Below are 25,561 nucleotides of genomic sequence, written 5' to 3'. Positions count from 1 at the left end.
CGCCGAAGCGAAAGAATTGCGAAATGGGGAGTGAAATCAAGAGGCTAACCCATGGAATCAATGAAGTCGCATTAGGTCCTAATAATGTTTCCTGGATACGAAAAACGAGGTTCACGATTGAAATAAGCTATTTATGATTAGAATTGGACAAACTGTACGAACTTAATGCTAGTAAGAGTAGCTCCGTTATGGTATCCCTCTTATAAGGAAGGTATCCCAGGTCGATCTCTCCGATTCGATTTCTTTCGTAATATGTTGAAGTAGATTAACAACTAAGTGACACGTATTGTTTTGTATTTGCCGTCAAACACTTCAAGGGCATGAAAGCAACCTCCAAAGTGAGGCATGTCAAGGGGCGATTAGGCAGTTTTTTTTTTGTTTTTTTTTTTCTTTTTTGTTCAAGAAAATTACATATATAAGTTCTCGTTACGAGAAAACTTTTCCAGTTGAACTGATTAAAAAATATTTTTTTCTTGTGGGTGAAACTGCCAAATCACCCCTTGAAATGTCTTACTTTGGAGGGTGGTTTCACCCCTTTAAAGTGTTTAATGGTAGATAAAAAAAAAAAAATTTCGCTTAGTTTTTAGTCTACTGTAACATGTTACAAAGGAAATCAATTCGTAGAGATCGACCCGGGATACCTTCCTTGTCAGATATAATATAGGTCACTAGAGGCTGTTCTGCGGAAAATTGACGGTATGCAATTTTTTCTAAACCAAAGTTTCAGTTTTCTGGTGAATCTTGACAGTACTCAAGCGGCTTACTAACGCAACATTGCGCCTCTGTTTCTTAATTCTTCGGTTTTGGGACTTTTCCAACCGAGCCACGATGCATCCTTAAAGAAGCTCCGACTACCAGCGGCAACCCGTTACGGAACCTGGCGTTTTATCCGGGTTCTGGAACGGCGCGAGTATCTGCATCGACTCGGCCCCATGCCGCCGCCATAAAAGTTCGCCATCCCCATGCCGAGGCGGATGAGAAACTGTCGGTCCAGGAACAGCGCCGTTCCTTTCGACCTTCGCCTACGACGACCCGAAGCGTCCACGTGTCCCGTCCATAAAAGCCGAGAAAATATTACGTTCGGGCGATAACCCGAATACATACACTAAGCCGGCTCTCCTGTCGGCGGGTTTCTTCGAAATCGGGAAGAAGGGGATGTTTTCACCTGGCTGCCGGGCTGCCTCCGATCGATATTAATAAACTTTGAACTTGAGCACCGACATCGAATAGCTGACTCTCATCGCTTCGAGATTGCTGTGAAAACATTTATACTACGGGAATATCGATAATTTCCACTCCAGACTATTATGCTCTTCTAATTACCTTCCGAACTCATTAACGACGCTGGGTAGATTTTACCCCTGCAGAATCCGCTGTCAAGTGTAGGTATACTCCAGACAGTTCTGGTTTGGGGATGAATGCGAGGCGAGAAGGAAGGAAAGGAGAAAAAATATGTATGGAGCATTCCGTGATATATCGATCAAGAATCTAAGTCGATGTCTCAGATTAGTTTCGTAATTTTTTGTATGAAAGTGCGCGGTGAAAATCGCAATCGCAATTTTTTTCAGAACATTTCGAACCAGCGTTTCTGAAGTGTGATTTAAAAACTTGAAAATAAAAAACCCACTTTTTAAAATCTGAAACTATTTAGAAAAATCTTATAAAACATAACGAAATGCGCGGTGTACGTGTCAGAAAACCTATTAGAAAATGAACATTTTATAACTTGAAAAGATAAATAAAAAACTTAAAAATTATTGCTATCATTATTATTATTGGATTGCATTTTTGACATGACAATGGACATACAAGCTCATTATAATATGGGCCAAAAAATGTCTATTCAGAGAGATATTTTCAAACAAAAAATTGTAAAGCCAATCTGAGACATCGACTTAGAATCTTGATCGAGGTGTCATGGAATGCCCTATGTGCATATATTCTTTTTAACCGTGTTTTCCCGCTAGAATTTTTGACGTTTGCGGGAGGTTTAAGTTTCCTAATTTTCCAGCTTTCGTCTGCTAATATAATCCGCAAAACTCACCCCAAACTTCTCGCTTTAGCTGTAACCATTCTGAATTTGCAATTTAGAACACTCCGGTAAAGTCCTGCTTATCAAGGTATTCAGTGGGAACAAATTTTAGCGGCACGAAAGACAAACTCTCCGAGCTTTTCCAGAGATTGTACTCATTACCTGACTGCCCTCGTCATTCAAGAGTTTCAAAATTTTCCCGGATTCAGGTTCCCCCGGAAACTCGGAAGCTCGCTTAAAACCGGATTATTATTCCCAGCTCTAACGGATTTGAAACAACTCGAGTCGTCGCGACGATCTAGAATGTTTTAAAAGTTTGATTTAATCCACCTTACCCTCCACTAAATTCAATTACCGATACATTTTCTATCACAATATCACCGTATATTTGGACTCGTTAAATTCGTAATTACCACCTCGCGAATCGGTAAACCACCCGAGGCTCTTACGAATTCGATACCTAATTTGTAATTCGCAACCGTTACGAATAATTCACCGCTGAAAAGTATCGCAGAAGCGACAAAAATCTGCTCAAACGTTCAGAGTGTCAGCATCGCAGTCTCGTGTACTTGAGTAATAAATAATTTGACAAAGTTCGTCTGGGCAGTTAGCGAGCCTTAACGCATTCCCGTTGCACGGATATTATATTCAATCCGAGTCGCGTCTTCCGTCGAAAAAAAATTGACTGTCGAAAGTTGGGCGAAAAAAGGACGGGACAACCGCCCGCAGCCGCCTGTTGATTTTACCCCATATACAGGGGCGTCCCTCAAAGCACAGCTAATCATCCTCGCCACTATCCAACCACTTCAGATCTTCGTACAGATAATCGCGGATCTCAAATCAGCCCAAATCGATTGCCAGCGAAATTATTGAAAAATGTTCTCATGACGTCAGCCTGATTGTCCGCGCCATTTTATCACCACATAACCTAAGTTTCCAATTTTGATGGAGGCAAATCGTCATTCTTGGGGGTTCAAATTACTCATGTCACATAAATTAATTAAACATAATCAATAATATGCCTGCATTTTCTACCTTCCACACGCGAAAAAACACTGTCAACGATCGGCTGTAAATCTGGTTGCATTAGTTTGATTTTTTTCCACCAGATGAGGCATTGCAAAGTGAAAATCCTCATGTCGCAATTGAAGAGTTCACAATACACTTCGTTAAAAAAAATTGCGGAGGTGGCGAAATATCAGCTAATTTTTACCGCGCATGCATGACGGATAATATTTTCGAGGCAAATGTAAACGGTTCGTGACTCGATGAGATGTGCCGATATAAGACCACGAGCGATCGGTTCAACCAGCCCTTTTGATGATCCTCTTTGGATGCTTGCGGCCATACCTATATTTGTTTCCATAGTATCAGCAGCCCCGCGTTCAAAGGAGGCGGCGACCCCTCGACGGCTTCTCAAGCTGCTTCTGTTGTTCCATTAACTCTCACTTTATTTTTGTCAGCTCCCTCGCGGGAATCCCTCCCAGTTATATATCGCCAAGATCAGAAGCCTCAGCCCCTGGCCAATCTGATGAGGCCATCAAGATACACCGAAGCAAAGATCTCGTCTGCTCTGTTTTCGCACCCGAGACGATGAAAGTCCAAAAGCTTATACGCCATCAAGAGCATCGTCTTCTAATTCGTTCAAATTGCTTCGTTTTCTAATCAATTGACTACCGATTCCTACCACTGCTCAAAATTTAAAGATCTATTCGCAGACTCAGTTTTGTTTTCTGAGAAATACAAGGACACCAGCTTTAAGGGAGTTTGAAACAGTCGACCATGTCTGCATCCGGTGTATCGTGTATCGCGCGTCTTCGAGTTGGAGTGAAATTTTTGAAGAATAGTCCAGGAGTGGTTTGAAAAGGGGGAAGAGGGTCCCCGGAGTTGTGAAAGCTCTCCCAGCAATTCCGGGAATGGTTGAGGAAATCGTAAAAATGTCGAGGGGAAGTGTGAGCACTGTGTGCAGGTATGAAACAGCCTCTGGATTTTATTAGCGTGGTGCAGGCGTAAAAAATTTCGGAATTCCATTTTACGATCTTGCTCGTATTTATTCTTCAGCGCCGAATCCATTCTGATTATCTCCGGGCGCATCGCGCTTTAACGAGTCAAGAAAGCCAAGGAATCTTTGTCGAGTCAACTATCGCGGAAACTGAATTTCCCCGGTCTTGTGTAACGCTTCTAAAATACTCTCATCTTCTCGCAGCCACACAGTGCGATTTCATTATTAAAAATCCAATATCCACTAAATTACACTTAACTACTTGGGCGAAGTTATTTCTAAAGCTTTTCGCATACGATATCGAGCTCCTTGCTATAGAAATAAAAGCGCATACCTGAGGAATTACGTCTACTGGAACCGTTGTTGTCCTCCTAGAATGGTACTGTCCAAAACTGACGTACATCTTGACTGTTCCAAAACGAAGGAGTTGATAAAGATTTTTATACCTTGTCGTTCTCTGGATACGAAATTCTCTAGGTACCAGGAAGCCAAGACCATCAGAATCGATCCGATAATCTAATCGAACGTATGATCACGCCGTTTAGCTTTTGGAATTCAGGTCGCTGATTTCCCGCTTCACACACCTTGTCGTTCTTGTAAGCATAGATGACTTTTTCAACTTGCTTCACCCACCCGCGATAAAGGAAAATCTAAATTTATGAACGCCATCTCTAAACCGATCGAAAAGCTGATGATTCTTTATTTTGTCTCCGTGCGGTTTATGGAAAAATAAGTGAATCCCACTTACCATTATACGATGCAATACTAAACGTCTCCTGTAAAAGGGATTTTCAGCCACATTTGTTCTTTTCTATAATATCAAGTTTTTACCCAATTTCTGAACAATACAGTGTAGTTTTCAAACTCTTTGAGTTCGATTTTATTCCCTTGAGGTTCCAATATGTAGCGGTTAAAGCGAATTGGTTTAAATTTGGAAACATTTTGTTTCAGAAATAAGTTTTCTATTTAGTTTATATTCGGGGATTTCGTTGCAGTCGAGCTTGTGTACTCACCGTGAAGTTTATTGTTAGTATATTCCCCAGAACGGAATGCAATTATTTCAGGAATTTAAGTTGCGGTTGCCCGGCTGCAGCCTCGAGTTTCGTTTCCACAATATTTTGCCAAGTCGTAACTATGCCTGCACGTTGCTCTGACGCATAAAACCACCACAAGTATAGAAAACAACGTAATACCTGTCACGTAAAACTAAAAATATCGATCTTACTTCTTGTTTCTTCTTTTTCACCCTGCAAGAATAACTTTAGTCTGTGAATTCTTTCACTTACGTTCGTGTTCGTTTTGAATTTTTTCATCCCCTGAAGCTGAAATTTCTCTCCAAATATCCCCAAACCTATCAAAATTGTCTCCGTATAGCTCGATATTCATCTATAGCATACTTTTTGGAATACCTGCTTAGAAAATTTGAGTTTCAAAATCGAATAAGCGTACCTAGTGAAGGTACTCTATTTCCGAACAACGTGGACATAACAAGTTGACTCATGCGCTCATTCCAAATGTTCTACTTTCCACACTAGAGCGTCTTTTGGCGAATGCGCAGTTGTGAAATATAGAATTTTACGCGCTGTCACTGACTGGGCCATTAGACGTCACTTACGTAACGTCAATTTTATGCGCTCTCAGTGGCAACTTCGATGCTTATCAAGTCAAACTTTCCCTCACGAGAATTCGAAAAAATATAGCGTGTAACACGTGCGGATAGGCGATATTCGACTCGTGCAATTTACACTTGTCGTAAATCACCCTCCACTTTCCGCACTTGTAACACAATGTACGATTCCCTAGTGGAATTCAGTAAATGCACGCACATGTGTAAGCCTGTGCGATTTCTCCAATAATACGCAATAAACTCAGCGCAGGTCTTATGGGAATTTGACGTATTCCAATTCGATGACAGAACCACAAATACGGGTAGATTCAACAAAAGTTTAAATCTGAGTGTTACCAGTTATTTACACGAACCGGGAGAGGGTTTTCCGAACAAATAGAACTAGGATCGTTGCCCGTTCGTTTACGAAAAGCAGAGAGTCAGCGAACTCTGGGCGCACCGGATAGTTTTCTCCCTTGCATGGCCAGAGTTCAAGTTTTCAGGGATTATCAACCAGACTCAACAAAGAATTTCGGAACAAAATATGCGCTGAAAATGTGACGCAGATCTGAGACCACTAATTAGAAGTCGAGTAAAGCAGTAGCGACATTCTCTGAGCGAATGAACTTTTACGGATGGTTTGGAAAGAATTACAGAAAGTAGATATTAAATTGGAGTCAACGGAAGTAGCTAGTCGAGAAATGTTGACTTGTAACATTATCGTAACGAAACATTGAGGAAAAAACACTATTTTCTGAATCTTGCAATGATTTCGAATGATCTAAGATTTCAAAATATGAGTGTGTTGTGTTTTATAACGGTTTACTGGATTCCAGACAATTTTAAAATTACGAAATAACGGTTTTTCCTTCTTCGATATGAGATGAAAACCCCTTCTTCATGTAAAATAATGCGGTTCTCTTCAAGACGTAAAATCACTGGGTATTCGTTTTTCCCTCTGAGCAAACCATTGCACTAATAACGTCGAAACAATGCAGACGCTTAATGGGAATAGGAAAAGCAAAGCAGCGCGGTTTTAAGTACTTGGAACCATTAAGGTCAGAACCAACGGCTTTGCCCACAATGCAAAGAGGTTCTTAACCGGTGCTAGTCACCGGCCAGCTGTCGGTGGCAGGTTCTGTTAACTCTGAGGGTGGGAAAGGGAAGGCAAGGGTGGGACGGGGTTGGCTAGCTCAGGTTAGGCGCGGTTAACTTGAGTCGAATTAGGTTATGGAGCGAGAGGAGAGCCTCCGCGGTGCATACCGAGTTTGGCGAACGGTCTGCAGGTCAACGCCATCGCTGTAGCTGCCGGAAAACACGACACAACAGTGCACAACCTGCACCGTCGACTCGATCATCTCTCGTTCTGAGTTCAAGATACAGTTTCGCGGACCAGCCACAACGCTTAGACTTCTGCTTCCTCTGTATTTTTCTTAGGTACTTCTCCATTTTGCCCGGCTGCCCAGCGTGGCGAAGAAATAAATGAGAAACGTAAGTCAAAGGAAAAAAGAAGAACAGGAAAGACTTCTCGTATGATTGTGTGTGTATTATTTTTTGTCCGTGTAGATGGGCATTCATAAAAAACAGGAAAGCACGCGCGCTGAAGCCACTACCGACCGAGAGGGTAGAAGAACCGGAGCGGAAGTGGAAAAGAGAGTATACGGGATGAAACAAGAATTCAGATAATTGCCGCGCGCACCGCAGAGACGTTGGAAATTATTTCACCTTTGATCTTAACTGGAATGAAAATGGCAAAAGTTGTTTTCACCTTTGTATAGATTGCCAAGGCGTGGTGGCGCACAAAGACGTGGTTATAGGTATACCGTGACTGGTGAAAACGTGAGGTGGGGTGGAGACAGAACGTAACTTCACTCCGTGCTGACGCTTGCTGTTCCCAAGTTATTTCTTTGGTAAGTGAGTTTCAATTCACAAGGTTTCGCAAACCCACCTCGCGATTTCTTGGAGCTTGCTAGCGGGTAATCATTTTTTTCCCCCTCGGCAACGAGGCGAGGAGAGGAGAAAGAACCTTCAATTTCCTCGCGCCATTTTCATCTCGAGATCTCATGAGCGTGGGTTGGACATGTGATCGACAAAAAATGCAAGGTTACAAACCATCTGGGATAGCGAAACTTTCTCAGGGTTCTTTCGTGATGCATTCACGCCATGAACTCGATCGTCGCGGTTCTACTAAGATCGGAGGTCTGGCCACGTTCACGAACAATAAAGATGCAAGCTTAGAAACTTTTTGCGTGGAAAACGTGCCAAGAAAGAAAAACCGCCTAGGTACGCCAAGTACCTGCCTGCCCACCCATCCACGGAGTCAGCCCCTTTATCAAACTTCCCTAGATAACGTCAACGCAGCACCTCTAAGCGCGACCTTCTCCATTCCTCCATTTTCCCTGGGCTGCACGGCTCGCATTCTCCGGAAAAATTTCGAGTTCTCGTTTGAATAATTTGTTGATTTCGAAACGGCGCCGAGCCACGGCCGCTAATTTTTTATACGAACGATGAAATCTTCGCGATGTTTGTTCCCCAAGGAACAGAAGACGCAGATAGGATTTCCCTCCGGGTAGGCTCTCCTCGAAACTTCGAATATTCAGTGAAAACTATCGCGATTGAACATTCTGGAGTTATACAAACAAGTTACACCGATTGTTGAACAAGTTCAGCTTCGTTATGTGAACCTAAGACACTTTGCAACGGGAGTGGGTGAACATGCAAAGTGGGCTGATAGCAGACGTTATGGTCTGTAACAGATGGTGGTTTTGAATATTTTCAGAAACTCAGTTCCTTCGAGAAGAGCATTCGCTCGGTCTGACATAGAGGAAATTTTCATGTCTGGACACGAATATCCACCACGGTATTTTCATCCTTGAATTCCCACTGTAGGAGTTGCTCCCGTCGGTTCAAATATCGAATCGATCCCTTCAGGTTCCGAAAACCTGCTCCAAGCTGAAAGTACCGTTGCGTTTCGGCCCCATCAACGGATCCTTAGAGACCCTCCACAAGGTCCAGAGCGCCAATGAAGAACAGCCTAATCAAAACACCTACATGCCGAGTCGGACAACACGATAATTTGCAATTAGTGAATTTACGTGCTCCTAGAAATCTCATTACAGCCGACCAATGACGCGAGAAGGGCACGTCGATGCGGGGTTGGAATACGTCAGAAGGCTGGGTGCTGGAGGCAGGAGGCTGGAGCTGCTTCAACATCCACCCAACCCACCGTCGCAGGCCCGTACGTTTCAATTTGTCCCCGGTCTCTGATGTAACCGCGCGGTCTCATTAGTCCAGGGGTGAAGGAACGACCTCTCGTCTCTCTCTCTCTCTGTCTCTCTTGCACCACGTTCGTCTACCATCCACCTCTCTTCCACTGCTCTTCCTCTCTCTCTCTCTCTCTCTCTCTCTCTCTTTCTCCCTCCCTCCCTCTCTCACTTTACAATCAACCTTACCGTCACACCACCACGACCCGTCCCCAGCCCCGGATCCATCTCTGGCGCTCGGAACCCGTTGGCTCCCCATCCAGCCGAGGTATAAGCAAGACCCTAGATTGTTCCTAAAACCTGAAACAAAGACGCAACGAGACTTTTTCCCTTTTTCACATTTCCTTTTTACTTTTACACTCAACTACAGGAAGACGCTATAGGAAGAAAGAAAAATGAGTATTTCTCCTCTCCTTTGTTCCCTTTTCGTAATAATAAAACCACACAAGGTGGAATAAAGCGAATTCATCAGTATTGAACATTCGGCTCTGTTTTCCCTGTCTGCAGACCCATTAACTCCTGCACGAGTCAACCAGCGACACCTAAGTTTCATGTGCTGCCAGATGTCACAGATCAATCGACGGCAATGCCCCAAAGTTCTGATTTCTAATGATGCTTTGGTGAGTATAGTTTACGTGCCATGTGTTCGACGTGATACAGTCAAATGGCGGGAATCAATCATTTTGAACATGATGCGTGTTGACTGATGGAGAAGTGGTCCCAAGTGTGATACGCTTTAGCGCGAGCCGTCGGTAGTGGAAATTCTCCACGAAATTGGTCGATTTTCGAGGCCTAGTCGGATCAACGGGTGATGCAATTAAGTTAAGGATGGGATAAGTTGTTCCGGGTTAGGTGTGGTGGAAGGTGTACCAGGATTAAATTGGGTTAAATTAGGTTTGGCATGGGGTATATTCGTTCCCTAAGGTACTTGGCGATACTACTAGTTGTATGCACAGGCAGGTGATACTAACGTCTCCGAGCACCTGCTCTGTAAGGTACTTTTCAGATCTCGTAAACTACCAACACGATGTTTAGTTGAGTTGGCTGTCCTCAATTTCATCTGGGAATGGGTCTACGACAAAGGCTACACCACCTTTCTTTTCTACAAAGCACGCTCGTGTCTGTGTAAGGTTTTGTGCTCAACTCCGCCCGTCTGATCACAATCGAATAACAATTTGTTACCTCGACCCGTTGATGCAGCGGTATTAAGCAGGACTCGGGAGTGATGATTAATATCACGACAGTGGGACGAGAGCATTGTTTACCTTTTAATAAACGATCGTAGCATCCCGGGATGGACGAACAAACGCTAAATTCTGAAGGTAACTTGTTCGAAGCATAATATTTTCATTCCCGACTGCAGGAATTCTTCCCCTCGAGGGACTCGAAGAGTTCTATGCTAATTCAAGAGGCAGTGCCGTATGCAACGTTCATGATTTCGAAGTGAGGTGGAATGTGTAATGCAGCTGATGGGGAAAATGCACCTCTAATAAATGAAGGTAAATTGTGCCAGTTTAAGATTGACTCTTGTAGTGCTGAAGTTCGGTAAACTGCAAATTTTGCAATAACCAACTTGTTGTTATGCATAACAAGACTGCAATGACTCGAGAATACGAAAATAAGATCCGCTGAGTTAGCTCGGACTTTTCAGTCAGCAGGACTGGGGAGACTGAAGTAAACGAAACTGACGATCAGAATTTACGGCTCGTTCATAAAACTTTACGCTGAACCTGTTTCCTCTCGATAAGGCCAATCAAAGAGCTCTTTGACACGACAGAAACACTCACGTTGAAAAGATTAGTACAGGCTTGTGACGATCAGGTATTGCCTTGTCTTTGGTCGGCTAAGAGAAAAGTAGAGAGGAAAACGGTGACGATTCTTTAGTCTGATATTTTTTTTGACATGAGGGATGTCATTGTCATGCCTAGCAAGACGCCATTATTCGTGTCGCAGGATCTCTGACGCCTTCTCTTTTTCTTCAATTCCATTAATTGAATAAACGGGGCCTGTATTCAGCGACAAAATGATATCTGGGTGAACAAAAACGTCAGCCGCAGACTTTTAAAACTTTTTATTCAACTTTTATTCAAATATAAATTTTCATTCTACCTCGGGTTGTTTATCTTATTTCAAGTCATTAAACTTACCTCCATGCTAGCCCGCGTTATGACACAGTAACAAAACATTTCCGCGCTGAAACTGAAAAATTGAAATTTTCAGTCTTTGCATGTTTTTAATATACACAAATGTGAATCGTCAATTCAAGTGAATCGTCAATTCAATAACGAAGCCAATTTTGTTGACAATGAAAGTCGATGGAACGAAATTAGTGCTGCTTCTTCGGCTTGTTCATTCTCCACTTTGAAGCCAACTTGTCGTGCAAGCATCCTCCAAATTGCATGAAAGCATTTTTAACATGCCTCAACTATAGTGTGTTTGCTGGAAGTAGCAAGACTGGATGAGAGTAGTTAATGAGAGTTACTATTGTTACTGCTCTTGCAATAAAAAGTGTGTGGATAGCTTGCCTCGCTGAATAGGTAAGGTGGGTAGGTAGGTAGGTAGGTCGGTAAATAGTCGTGTAGATAGGTATACATTTCTGTGTGGTCATTGTACCGCAAACTGGCACCTCGAGAACGTTTACTTGGTGTAATGCTGAGCTTTTGTTGAAGTAAAATTATGTACACTTCTCAATCAAAACAAATCGCGAGTAAATACAATTTACACGGTTCGAGAATTTCAGCAGATTTTTGGCGCTCCTGGCCAGGTGATTAATTACAAATCCGTCAAATACCAAAGGTAAAAATTTAATCAGTGAAAAAATGAGCTGGACACGACGATTGTTCCTCGATGAATAGAAATTTTTACCAAGTCACCGCTAATCAGTTACTCGACAATAAGCCTCGTGTACCGTGGATTAAAAGAAGTCTTCTAATTTACCAAATACTGTGCAAAGCGGAGAGAATGAGGTGAGGGAGATTAAGGGAGAGACATGGACCAGCAGCTCGGCGCTTCGCGATGTGGATGCTGGAAACGTCCGAGAGCACGGGAAGGCAGAGTCTGGCGGGGTGGTGGCGTGCTGCAGGGGACCGGACCTACAACACACAATCTCTATGTATGAGGTTCTCGACTCTCCCAGCTTCCTAAGTACACAGTATATTTGCATTTCGGTCTTTGTGTGCCAACGTGTGCTCGGAAGCTGCAGCAAACCCTCCACCGCAAAATTGAACTGGCATTACCGTTCACTGTTTACAAAAGTCAAATCAAAGCATTATGGAGCTTTGCCCTTCTCGCGGACAGCTAACAGACTTTTTCCCGATGCTTATCAGGAATTACTCTGCTCCTATCCACGTTTCTCTTTCTAATTGCCAGCTTTCAACTGGCTGAAAAATTCTCCATTCCCTGCGAAATATATGTTGTATGCAAACATGTACTCGACCAGCTTTCACATGGGATTATCCTCTTTGAACCGGGGACGCAATGCCAGTTAACTCTCGAGACGTTGCAAGTGGGACAATGGAAACATGATCAATTCTCTTCGGTATGATCGGAGCACCACTAGCGGCAAAGACGTAGGAGATTTTAATTGGTGGTATTGGTTGCTAAGCACACGCGAAAGACGTATTTACACGGCAACAAGCCGTTTCAGAACCGGTATCCATTGATCATCCCGTTGTATTGATCTTGAATTCGTTTAGGATTGAATGGAAAATTATCTTGCAGCGTGAGTTCGCGGTGTACCCTGAAATTTGTAGTATACTGTTGAGAACTTGGCACAGTCTTTAGAAACTGCCATTTCCACTACAATGCGTAACGACCTCATGCAAGTGGTTTTGGCATAATTAAAAATGGTTACCGAAGTTGCCAAGGGGCCGTGTTATGGGGGTTTTAATTATTGATGAAACACTCCCCTCGCGTTAGTTTTGAAACGGCGACCAGCCAGCCTTGGATAGCGGTGAAATGAGACGACAGGAGGATGATCGGAATGAGCTGAAGGAACAATGGAAACAGTACATTGAAATGGGAAAGTTGGTTTGCATTGTTGGACCAACAACAGCGAGCCCCGTGTCTGTGAGGCACAACTGCACAGACGCGTCTGCCCACTGCAGACTAAAAAAAGGTACATATTCTAAGCCTCGAGGATAGATGAGCCGTGATAGCGGAAGGACGCGATTTTTCCATACAGCGAGATGCACTCGACGGAGCTTAATTGAGGAATACTTTCCCCGGTGCATTGCACATTGCTTCGCGTTCAATCTCCGCAAATTGGCTTCTTTCAGGACAGCTAAGATCTAAAAAATCACTTGTTCTTAAGGCTACAAAACTCTTCGACGAAATGATTACTTCCAAGCAAAAACGGTTTCGCAACAACCCTGGAAAAAAATTCAGCTGCACATCAATTCAGTACGAGAGGGAAGAAACGCTTGTAATTGCTTGTTAAAAAGTATTTGAAAAGGTACTACCTCATCAGAATATCCACACAATAGCCAGGCTATCGCTTGAGGATTCCCCCTTTGAGACCCTCGAGTGCACCGAAGGGTGGAGCTAGAGTACCTTGAAGACTAGCGTACAGCCGGCCACGTGTGGAATCCACTCGTATACACCCTAGCCCCACATCCCAATCTTCACGTCAACTCAAGTCTGATGAAGATGTGTTTCATCAACTGTTGAGGAACTCTCTTCATGTTGCATAAGCATAAAAAGCTTCGTGTACCAGTCTTATGATTGTCGAAAACGTTTTTGACTGGTAATTGCAGTAATTTGACGACACCTACACTTAAACATACCTGTATTTCTAAATACGTCACTGATATTTAGGTTTCACCTTGTCCCCGGAATTTCAAATTCCAGACCAAATCTCCTCGGTGCCCTCTAACGTTCAAAGATTTCCAGAATAGTTGAGACAATTCAGAATTATTGTTGGTCCATTCATCGTTAAATCTAGTGAGATGCTGTGCACCTGACATGCATGAAACACTGAATGCAACACTGAGAAAAATCTCGATAAAAAAAAAACATAATGAGGATTGAAATAATCCTCCAGCAATGCTTGATTGAATTAACCCGTACATGTTTTCGTGGCTTGTTTCAGGAAGTAGAGCTTCCTATGAAACTCAGGGTCCCAGTTTCACAACAGAGCCATTATCGAGGGTGGAATTTACGAATGTCAGTGGAGGCAAAGTCGAATGCACTGCGAGGGGTAATCCTGCACCAACGGTAGACTGGCTGGCAGCAGACAGCGGCAGAGTAGCCAGCATTCCCGGAATAAGGCACGTGCTTGAGAATGGCACCATTCATTTTCCACCCTTCGAGGCAGAAGCGTTCAGACAGGACGTTCACTGGGCTATTTACAAGTGCACAGCGGTCAACAGTGTCGGCGCGGTCGTCAGTCGAGATGTCACCATCAGAGCGGGTGAGTGTTTCCCTAACAATAAAATCAATTTCGAGTCTCGACCGAATGCCGTGACACCATCTTTAATTCAAGTACCTAATTCTTTTCCTCCTTCGCGGAATTATCCTTTGCGGATGGAATAATGCGAGATGCAAATTTCTTCTGGAAAACTGCGAAAGAGGTCAGATTTTGGGGAAGAAATAAAATTCAAGAAAAATGGTTTAGCCCGAAGTAAGAGAAGGTGTGTGTTAGGTGATTAATTCACTGCCCTCAGAGGACGTCAGAAGCGCATTCAGACTTCCGTAGTCGTAATTATGCTCCATCCATCAATCATGCTATCTTCTCCTGACTCCAACCATTCACCAAGAAACAAACGTCACCCCGCTTCTACCTCACGGTGATAACATTAAATTAAGACTGTTGATCATGATCCCTTCAGCTCTAATCTGTCACTCAGTTGGTCTTTCATTTCCGATTTTACCCTGATTTTTGACTGCGATCTGTATTCGCTTATGAAAATACATAAACGTGCAACATCTGTGACAGTAATCGAGCTAAACGAAGATAACATTGTAGGAACTGTGGCCCAATACTTATTTTCTCTCGGTACTCTCAATGCCTGATATTTTCGACAGCCGGAACTGATATCGTATCGCATCTACAAGCAGCTACATTTTTACGGTTTATGTCAAACGGCCCAATCTGTGTTTATTTTTTCACGAGCAGATTGTGAGATTCTTTAAATCAGTCGTTTCAGCGCAGGTACGTGAATATTTCGCAATATTCATGGCTTATAAGCTCGACGTAACGTGAAAGGCGAAGCTTAGAGCGCAGAAAGTAAAATGCCGGTTGGCTTTGTGCTCGGCTGGGTTTTCTAGTAACGGACGTTTCGCATGCTTCCGAGTAGGGAGGCAGGTTTAGAGGGTTGATGAGTGGTTGGTGAGTCTGCTTCTGCCTCCACACCTACCTCGTTTCCTGAGTACGATTCGAAGGTAGAAAACTCAGCGCGTTTTTACGCCGCGCGGAGGTCTAGTGGTTTTTGGAACGGCAACGGCGGGGTCCCTCAGCTTCTTGGCCCCGTTCAAGAGCCCAGATATTTCTTTTTTCTCTTTCTCTCTCGATCTTTCAAGCCTATACCGTTTCCCCCTGTGTTTGTCGTAGTGGTTAATCAACGCTATGACGCTGAGGTTCAAAGTCCTGGCGGTTTTCTGGGCAACAACGTTCTCATGCGATGCAGTGTTCCAAGTTTTGTACGCGAGCACGTCACCGTTACTTCCTGGCTGCAGGAGCCATCTTTCAACATTTATCCGTCAACCACAAGCGGTAAGTTGATACATAGCATCGAAACTTGGTGAATACTTCCAGAACGATTCACATAAGCCATCTTTTACTATAAACAATCAGATAAAAGGACCAATTTGTTGAATGATTAGCACTGAAAATTACCGATAGAAAACAATGAAGAGAGTTTGATGCGTAACATTTACGTAGAATACATGTGTAAAAATTGAACTCGATCCGAGCGAAACCACCCTCAATGAAGTTTTTTAATTTGAATTGACACGTCAAACACAGCAGCAAACCATTATCGAGTTCCCGCTGTTTGTTTTGCAGATGGTAAATACCATATGCTGCCCACTGGTGAATTGATGATAATTAATATATCGAGAAGTGACGCTCAGATGACCTACAGATGCAGAACTCACCATCGACTAACCCAGGAGCCAGTTGTCAGTAGCAACGTCGGTCGGGTTCAACTAACAGGCGAGTACCTATAATCTCAAAGCTCAAATTCCACCGAGTAATCAACCTGTTCACCAAACAATATGCCTTGCAGTAGTGAAAAAGTATATATTCGTTAATGTGATCACAGATTTTAACAACCTCGCAGACGCGGTGTCTGTATTTTGCAGTCCATGAAATGAGTTATAATATTAAATTAAACGTGCATACCCTGAAAACGGAATAATCCTGGTATATTTCCCCCTGCACGACGAAAAGTTCTCGGGAGGCTGTTAATTAAGTAAAAAATTCCTCTTGGCCTCACGGAATCATATAACCGGTATACGGAACGGAAAACGAGGATGGCAGCTCGATAAGGCTGCGTTGGTCTGCTGAAAAATGACTTTAAGATTGAAAATACCATGAAATCATCCGCGATATCACCAAATCTTATTTCCCACTCTTCCCATTTCAACCGATTAATAAGAGGTACGTATCTACTGAAATTTGTGCACCTGGGTTCCCGTTGGCCTCAGCTAATTATAGATTGCCCCGTCGATAGTTAGCTCACTCGACAGTCTCGACATAGGTAACCAAATCCCATCGGGTGACCTGAATATGACTGATCGTTCATTTCTGAACATTGCGCGTCGATCAAACCGTCGAATAAACAGTTCAGCACTAACGGTAAAAGCTGCCGTTTTGCTAATCAAGATAGTATAAATGGAATAAAAATTATTCGGGTGCTCGTCCCCGCTGCTAACAATCAGTATCGAGCGTAATCTGAGTGTACATGGTGTGAAAACTCCTACGACACGCCCCTTTCTTCGAAATCAAAGCCTTTGAGTAAATTTTGTACCCACTGTGTAAAGAAATCCCTATATTGTTAGGGAATTATTTATCGCGTAGAGCGTCTCAGGATGTTTTTAAAAAGACCCGCTCATCTTTTCCCTACGCAAATTCAGCGTCGCAACAATTGATCACCACCGATCTAGGGTATTTTGGCGCAGCTGGTACCGATCTTCCTTAAGTCCAGTCCAGCGCGAAAGAGAAACTTTTTTAAAGAAAGAAGCAGCACTTCTGGAATTGTACTTTATTTGATTTCTATCTATTTGGCGAAAGCTCGGAGCCACCGTGCTTCAGCTAGGCGAACAGAAGGACTATCAGCGGTAGGTCTTTCATAACTCAAAGTACAAGCTGCCATGCCGGTGCAGGTGGCATCCCTGTGAAACCAATCTATCCCTTACAACCACAGACGCGCATTCACAAACCGCGGCCCATTCCTTCGCCCCGGAGCAGTGGAGCTCCTCATATTGTTAGATCGAATTCCGTACCTCGTCTCACTTCCCCGGCCAACCATCGGCGTGAGATCTAACCTAAAAGTCACGCGAAACACATGCGAAGATTCCTTCGAGGAGACTTTTCACGAGCGCCGAACGTGGCATATCAGAAATCAAATTTTGCTGTAACTCACTTCCGTTCTCACTCCACGAACTCGGATTAAAGGTTCTTTGTGAAGTCGTTGTACCCGAGATATGATACGTTGTGTAAACTTCGATCAATATTCTCACCTCTACCTTACAAAGGGTCATTCTGCAAACTTGATCTTTTGCTTCAATCTTTCTATAACAGAACTAGATTTGGTGGTTTTACTGCTAATGTCAACCCGATGTTTGAAAGTTTACAAATTTTCTGAAGCTAATCGAGTATTTTTTTTACATTCAATTTCATGACTCTTTTGAAAGACTTATGTGACCCTAACTTTACATTGTGTGCAATTTTTTATTCCGTTTTTTTTCATCCGCTACTCCCAATAGCGTTGTGCCACGAGTCAACAGACCGGTAAAAGTGAAATATGAAATCTATATCTTAATCACGCTGTTCAAAAAATCCATTCCTATTTCAAATAGACTCACTTAGGCACTTTGAAACACCGTGTCAGATTCTCACCCGCCACGTACGAACCCATATCAAATTCCTGTTTCAGCTGCTGTGTGAATTTATTCGGAGGGAACACATTTTGCCGAATCATAATACAAGCACCGGTACGAACCGTATTGTTCGCGATATATCGGAAAGTTTTTTTTACCAATATTCCAGTGCGTTTCGGACCATTATTCCAACTGCCCATCGGCAGGTAATTATAAACACAGAAAGCCGCTCATGTTCAGGTCCACTGCGGCTTTTCGTACAGTTATTCACAGGTCACCGGTGTTGCGTGTTATTTTAATCAAAGATATTGATGCGGACAAATGATCCGGCTTAGGAAGCAATTATTATCGTTCCTTCCAAAAGCATGAAATGACGCTTGGTTTGTGCCTATGAACCTAAACGCTACAGTTTCACCATACAGCGTATTAAAAAATATGAATTTACGCGTGATTTGAAACGAGCAAAAATCAGACAAAAATCAAAATTATCGGTAAAACAAACAACAGCTCTGAAAGCTTCAGCTGTATCTCCGTTTAGCAGCTTCAGGGTAACTTGCAGAAATTTTCGAGCTGTACGAGGATAGCTGTATATTCCTAGGAGATGGAATCACTTACGCCCGTGTTTAAGGATGCAGACAACTGCAGGGATCAGAAATGGTCCTATACTATGGATCTTACATAATGGGGGAAAAAGCACTGACCAATAGTCGAATGTCTTCCTCCAGGTTTTCTCATATATAAATCAAGTCCAGCAAGAATCGAGACAGACATTAGACGGATGTTTATCGAACAGTAGCAGCAGTTGATTTCAACCCAGCTTATGCACAAAAGAAAAATGTGGTGAAAAGCAGAGACAATCTTGGAGCCGGGATCTGCCTTTTAAATTCCTCATAGATATCGTTCGAAAGCGTCTAGCACAAACTTACACGGCAATTTGATAAGGACGAGATGAGGGGCGAGGCGTTTCAAAGTACGTTGTCAGCTCTTCTTCTTTCTCTGCAACGTCCGAAACGTTTCCGGAAATAACGATAACGCTAATAATAAGAGAAAGGACGGTGTAGCAGTCTAGGACTGAGAATTCCACGGCACACAACGGCGTTGCTGCAGTGCGTTGTGACTGGAGGAATGTCCCTAAGTTGCCTGAACACACCCGAGCCCATACTACTGGAATGCAGAGACGGATAATTAGCCGGCTGACTGAAGTGCCGGCATCTCGAGACCCCCTTTCCAAGTTCTTCTAAAAATCAGAGGAGAATAACTCCGTGAGGGGATCTTATTATTCCGGCATTGATCGCATGTGCTTCTTCGTCCCTTACGGTTTTTATTCAGACTGAAACACCCTCGAAGGAAAGTCTCGTCAGTTTCTGCCGAAGTTTGATCTCTTGGCCGTAATTCATGAGGGTGAAGTTAGTCACGTTACTTTAACGATGCACGTTTTGGAAATTAGTTCGTTCGCTCCCTTAGGGTGGTCTGAAATTCAGCTGGTAAATCGTAACAACGAAAAGATGTACACATTTTTAAAAGCTAACTCCTTGAAAATCCTTCTAAAGATGAATAACGATTTATTTCATGATTTTTCGTTACGTTAACGTTACTAACTTTAGCCTTGTCGTAATTCAGGAATGTCGTTCCAGCTAGCGCGAGAAAAGGATTTTGTTTGCCCAATGTTCGGCGGTTCATTATTACGGCATCCCTTTTCTTTCGTTCGACCCTTCGTGCAAGCACGGCAATCTCGACGATGGTTGGTATTCGTGATGAAAGAACATATCGGATCAGACAGCGGGCGTAAGAGTTACGGATGATTATTAACGCCTGTGGATATCGCGGCCTCGCGTGTTCCGTTGTACTTGTGTTTTACAAGGGTGAAAAATCGCTCCGTATTCATTTCGATGCTCGCCCTTCGGTAGGAAGAATATTCTGGCTATACTCTGTACGTACACCTACGTGTACAGCTGGATACGCATTATCCAGCCCCATAACTTTCCATTAGGACCCAAGCCTTTACACATGGCGACCCGTACACATGGTTTCGCTGTTTATAACTCGCCGGAATGTCTTTTCACAATCTCATGAGAAAATCCTGTCCGATCCATCTGTAGTAAACATCCGTCAAGAAAGAACATGAAACGATTGCTTCTTTCTCTCTGCCTTACAAAGGGAGGCTACGACGCATGGAAAATCGATTCGATCCATGTTTAGTACACGTGTAGGTCATGACTAGGAATATATCAGGTTTGAACAGTAAGGGGCACTTCTCAGCCGTTTCCGAGAAATTAATTGATCAAAATTTCAGTGCGTTCATCTACGTGTACTAAAAATGGATTGAATCGCTGACCCATGCATCGCAGACCCCCCTTGTAAAGGGCAGATAACGATACCGAAAGTACGGAAGTGATTTTTGTAAGAATTAAAAGGTTTTAAAAGTTTTTGACGAATATAATTGTAACAGACACTTAAACAAATATCATTATTATTCGTCTACAACGATAGAGCTACTTGATGTGCAAGTTGAACTGTGAAAGAAAAATTTAGCGTGTATTGAAGAAGTTGACGAGGAAGCTCGCGAGAGGGATCCTCTTGGAGTTTCTTACTGCGCTGCGGGTCGGGTATCGTCGAGGTGCTGGGTCAGCTAACTTCTTCTCCAAGAACTCGGAATGCTTAACGGCTCTCTCACAGACTCGTATATCTCGGTTTATTTGCTACTTCACTCTCCAGCCGCGGCAGGAGAGTTTAGACTCCGGACGAGTCCGCGGATTACGACCGAAGCAGAAATTACCGATAACTAGTCCGGCTCCGTTTCCGTCCCATCCGGGAGGTTGCTGCATTAGACGGGTAAGGATGAAAGATTGCCCTTTATATCGTAGTCCAAATTAACCTCAGCGAAGAAGCATCGAGAGAGGAAAAATACACAACCGGTATTATACCGCCACACACATTACAAATTACACTTGTGTACAAGCCAGCGCAAACAGGTATGATAATCATCGCAGAATCACTCGATACCCTTCGTTCGGTAATAACCTATCAATATTCATTTCAATTAGGCAATCGAGCTTCCAGCGTGTGGAAAGCCATGGTACATACATTTTGGGAGTCGGTCATCTGCAGTATCAGCTTTCCATCCCGATTCCTCGGTCATTAATTACACTCGTCAGTTTCAGGAACGTTTTCTCAAAATGCCTCGTTTAATGAGCTGCTTTTATGTCGACAGAAATCCGAGGATCGATGCCGCCGATACTCAATGAAAAGCTCGTCTACTTTTCTGCCCGCCTTGAAGACACCGTCGTCATTCCCTGCGTGGCCTACGCAAATCCACGTCCGGAAAACAGGTAACGATGATAAAAAATCGTAGAGAATACCTACGGCTACTTGCTTTTCATCTCGTCGCTGAACGCTGTGTGATTTGTCTGTATGTACGTTGTACGTGTATATTAGCACAGTCCTTTATAGGATTGTTTTTGGATTTTTATGCTCCTAAGGGTTTAACCGCTATCAAATCGATGAAAAAAGAATTCCCTGAAAATTTGAGCTTTCTGCATCAACCCTACGATAGTCCGCTTTGCAATCGAACTATCTTATGGAACTAGCGTGAGAAAAACGTTTATTGCCCTTTGAAATTTTACAAGTCGTGGACTAGTATACCGACATTAATGGAAAATACATATTTTTGTGGAGAATTGTGACCTGTGACCTGGACCATATCGACCGAGATTGAATTTTTTCAAATCTTTGGTTTCAGAGTTACATCGATCAATACTGGTAGAAAATAATTTTTCATTTTCGTTTATTATATAATGAGGTTTTAGAATAATGTAATTATACGAATCTATAGTAAATTTTGTAACCTACAAGAAATATGCAGCATATTTTATCACACGATTGTTCATTTCGTAGCTATACTTGACAGAATGATATAATTATGTATAAATTAGACTTTACACGTTAGTTAACATATGAACTCTTTCATTTACGAATTTTATGCATCAGAGCTTCTCTTGAAGACACTTCAATTCTCCACAAAAATATGTATCCTCCATTATTGTCGGTATATTCGTCAACGACATATAAAACTTCAAAGAGAAAAAAAAGTTCTCCATCTGCTATTTCCATAAGAAGCTTCGGTCGCAAAGCGGACTGTCTTCAGGTTGGTACGGGGAGCTCAAATTTTCAGTGATTTTTTTTTCAGCAATTTGAAAGCGTTTAAACCCCTGGCAGCATTAAAATTCAAAAAACAACCCTATTAAGGACCATCCTAGTGTATATAATATACGGTACGTCTAGAGCAGTTGTATTATAGAAATTGGCTATGCGCAAAGCATGACGGAGGTCGGGAGCCGGAAGCCGCCTTGTAATTGTGAAATTGGCTAGTGTACGTTGTTAACGTGACGAAGCTGATCCCGGCTGCGGAGACCGCAAAACGCGAAATTCCCCTGGACGCTTCAATTATCGCAATCAATTAAACGCATTCAGTCGCCTTTGCTGCGCTTGGCTGTTGGCCCAGTCTGCTGGCCGGCATCTCGATGCATTCCACCATTGTGCCAGGTCCGGCATCTGGAACCATAATTTGGTTTGCCTGGTTCGACTTCACGTACCGCGTATACGCCTGTAGTGGATATGCGCCATTTGCCGTTACCATAACGTGAAAACGAATCGTTGAAATGTTTCCTTGACATAATGATATGCTATACTAATAATGACTAAAAATGATTGATTATATTTTCCCGATTAATCGAGTATAATCGATTATTTTTCAAACTCGATTATTCTTCCTCCCATGAACGAAGCAATGCAACATCAATTTATGTAATTAGAGTATCAATTGTTATCATTGTCTTACTTACTAAGTATACTTAGTTGATACAGTAAGTGATAGATAATGAATGTTTTCGCCTGAAATTGAAAAATGTTTTTAACGAAACTATACGTTATCAAAAAACTTTTCCGCTATTAAGACTACATACTGAAATAGACGAAATTTTGGTTTCATATGCACCGTTTCAAAAAAATACGACATTATCGATTAATTTTTACGGATTCAATCGAGTCGTGTTCGATTATTTTTCTGGACTCTTTTCAGCTTTTTCAGCTTAGTGACCATCTGTCTAAACTTCTTATTGATACTTGATTTTCGTTGAAAACTCCAGCGTTAGAATGTTTTTCACTATTTTTTAGTGCATTTTTTTTTTTCACGTGCAATCAACGTTTTTTGTGTGGTAGTATTTTCTCAACTTCATTTAATGCACGTTTTCAGAGGCAAGCGAATATTCCTTATATCTGCTGCTGGTTCGCGAAGATAGAGGAATCCTCCAAGAGTCTGGATATTATGTGAATAACTTAAATCGTCTGAATCTATCGAAGTCTGCGAGGTGAATTATTGTAATGTAAAAATCTCTATTCATGTGTCGAGACGGGTGAAGCTATATTTTGTCTAGAATGCCGAGGCAAAATTAGATAAATTCCTTCTCGCAATACGCGTTCGATTTAATTAAGCAATTGTAAAATAAAACTGTAAATCGGAAGGTATATAGACGACAATTCAATACTAGCAAAATGTAGTGTTTAGTTCCGTTTTGCAGAAACCGATCATCGATGAAATGTTGAAATCAGTCAAGATTCTGATATTTTTTCACTCGAAAGCACAGCTCCCAAGTTTGGATAAGCCTCCGTTAATTAATCACGGCTTGTTCTCGTGTATATGAACTTAATTCGAAATCAGCTAACTAGTACAGAAAAGTAAAAAATTCGCAGCGTGTTTCGTATCCTCGTTAGGTTGAGGGTGAAGCGGGTCGCTCAGAGTCGTTAACAAGCGTTGTTAGTGAGAATTAACTCAAATATTGTTTCTTGCAAAGTTACAGCTTATTGTTACCTCGCTTTGCTTTTCACTAGTATACCGAGATTATTATTACATTCCTTCTTACCTCCACCCTCTTTTCATTTACTTTTAGAAAATACTAATTAGGCGTACCTCTTCCTATATACATATTACATGTACCGATACATGCGTCCATGTAATACAATCTCTCCCTGGAGTAAAGAAGATCGAATCGCTTCAGACGTCAATACGTACATACGTTGAATATTGTGCAGCACCAGCCGTGGCTGGTGGGAATCGATAAACTAATTTGGTATCATTGTTACGTGAATTACCTGGAATTGGCATCGTTTTTCCTGACTACAATACCAAGAAACTCGATATCGTAATCAAAACGAAGCCTACTCGAGCCCACTAACGTAACATTCAAGTCCTTAAGCAATTGGTGTTAATTGCAACTACCCCATTCTCGGATTCACAAATAATTTTGCGTCAACCTAGTCGCCTGATGCATGAAAAGAAAACAGTGTGGCTCATTAAAAATCCGAGTTTCTACATTCCACGCAGTTCAAGATGAAATTTCTAAATTCTTGCTCCACAATAATAATCACACTAGGCGAAACTTTATTGTTACTTCGAGTATCACGGAGTTTATACCTTTTATTGCGAAATTAACCTTTTCTGAATCGAACCGCCTGAACAAACAACCGTGTTCCACCTAACCTAACCTAACCTAACCCAACCGAACTTTTTCTCAATCGAACCGCCTGAATATAAAATCGTGTTCCACGTGTATCTCGGAAAAAAACTCGTTGAAGAAAAAGCACGCAAGACGTTCAGTCATCTCATTATGGAAATGCGATACCTTTTAAACACAAAATGCTGCTCGGTGGGTTTTATCATCTGTGCCTTCAGCAGCTCGCGCCTTCTGTGATCGTCGTTACCCTGGCGAATGTCGATATTCTCCCTCGGGAGAAGGAAAAAAATCGCAACGACAGAAGAGAAAAAGAAGGAACTACATTTTCAGGTGGCTGAAGCAGCTCGGGATAGCTGCCAACAATATCACTGTATATAACCCGACCGGGAATGCACACTGCTGTATTTTCCATATTAATGCTAATTTTAAACATTGAACCTCCCTCTAAGACCTTCGAGGGTCCGTGAGGAAGGGCCAGACCTCCTCTTCGTACGTGATGTCGGATCTCGACTATCGCCACTTCGCCACCGCGGTGGCTTAAAACACTAATCGATTAAATCCAACGGCTGCAGCTGATGTAGATTCCTCATGAAATTATCAATTTAACAGGGATCAGAGGTGGATTGGATTTGAATGCAGACGATTTTTTCTTTCTCTTCTTCTCTTCTCGAGCGCGCGACACCCCGCTTGCAGCAACGACTGGTAGCGCCATTACCGCCAATCCATTGCTTCTCGTGATAACGGGTCGCTTCGTTTTACCTGGAAAATAAGCAACCAGATCTCCAAATTAAACGATCTGGAGTTGACAGGATTATAACGTGGTTGGGACGCCGGTTTGCAGCTCAATTACGCGACCGGAGAAAAATTATATGTATGGGAATTGGGGAGAATCATTCGGTTGGTTAAGCTCCGGTCGTTGAGTGCCGTAAGCCGTTTTCTGGGTCCAAAAAGCTGACGAGGGTAACTTCTTTCGACGCACGGTCTCATTTTATCGATTTCATATTATCATGTTGCAAGGACCCGCTGCAGCGCTGTCTTAAAGGCGAAATGACTGCTTCTTTCCCTCGAAAATCCACTCGTCAGATCTGAAATAACTCTTGCACCGGG

At 42.6% G+C, this 25,561-nt stretch overlaps 1 protein-coding gene across 11 annotated transcripts in view; it reads left to right on the top strand.

The window, feature by feature from the left end:
* Positions 1–25,561, top strand: part of LOC124182677 (Down syndrome cell adhesion molecule-like protein Dscam2) — a 50,315-nt gene that overhangs the window by 2,022 nt on the left and 22,732 nt on the right. For 10 of the 11 annotated variants that reach the window (XM_046570227.1, XM_046570224.1, XM_046570225.1 and 7 more), the window contains exons 2-5: positions 13,993–14,313; positions 15,454–15,615; positions 15,907–16,056; positions 21,157–21,274. In XM_046570227.1, the coding sequence (XP_046426183.1) occupies positions 13,993–14,313; positions 15,454–15,615; positions 15,907–16,056; positions 21,157–21,274 (751 nt within the window). Of the gene's footprint in view, positions 1–9,410; positions 9,524–10,266; positions 10,403–13,992; positions 14,314–15,453; positions 15,616–15,906; positions 16,057–21,156; positions 21,275–25,561 lie in introns of all 11 variants that reach the window. The other variant, XM_046570226.1, reaches the window with a different exon arrangement.

The sequence above is a fragment of the Neodiprion fabricii genome, chromosome 5, assembly GCF_021155785.1.
Source record: "Neodiprion fabricii isolate iyNeoFabr1 chromosome 5, iyNeoFabr1.1, whole genome shotgun sequence".
NCBI lineage: Eukaryota > Metazoa > Arthropoda > Insecta > Hymenoptera > Diprionidae > Neodiprion > Neodiprion fabricii.
Note: the sequence above shows the minus strand (reverse complement) of the source record. Positions and strands in the feature narration are given on the sequence as shown.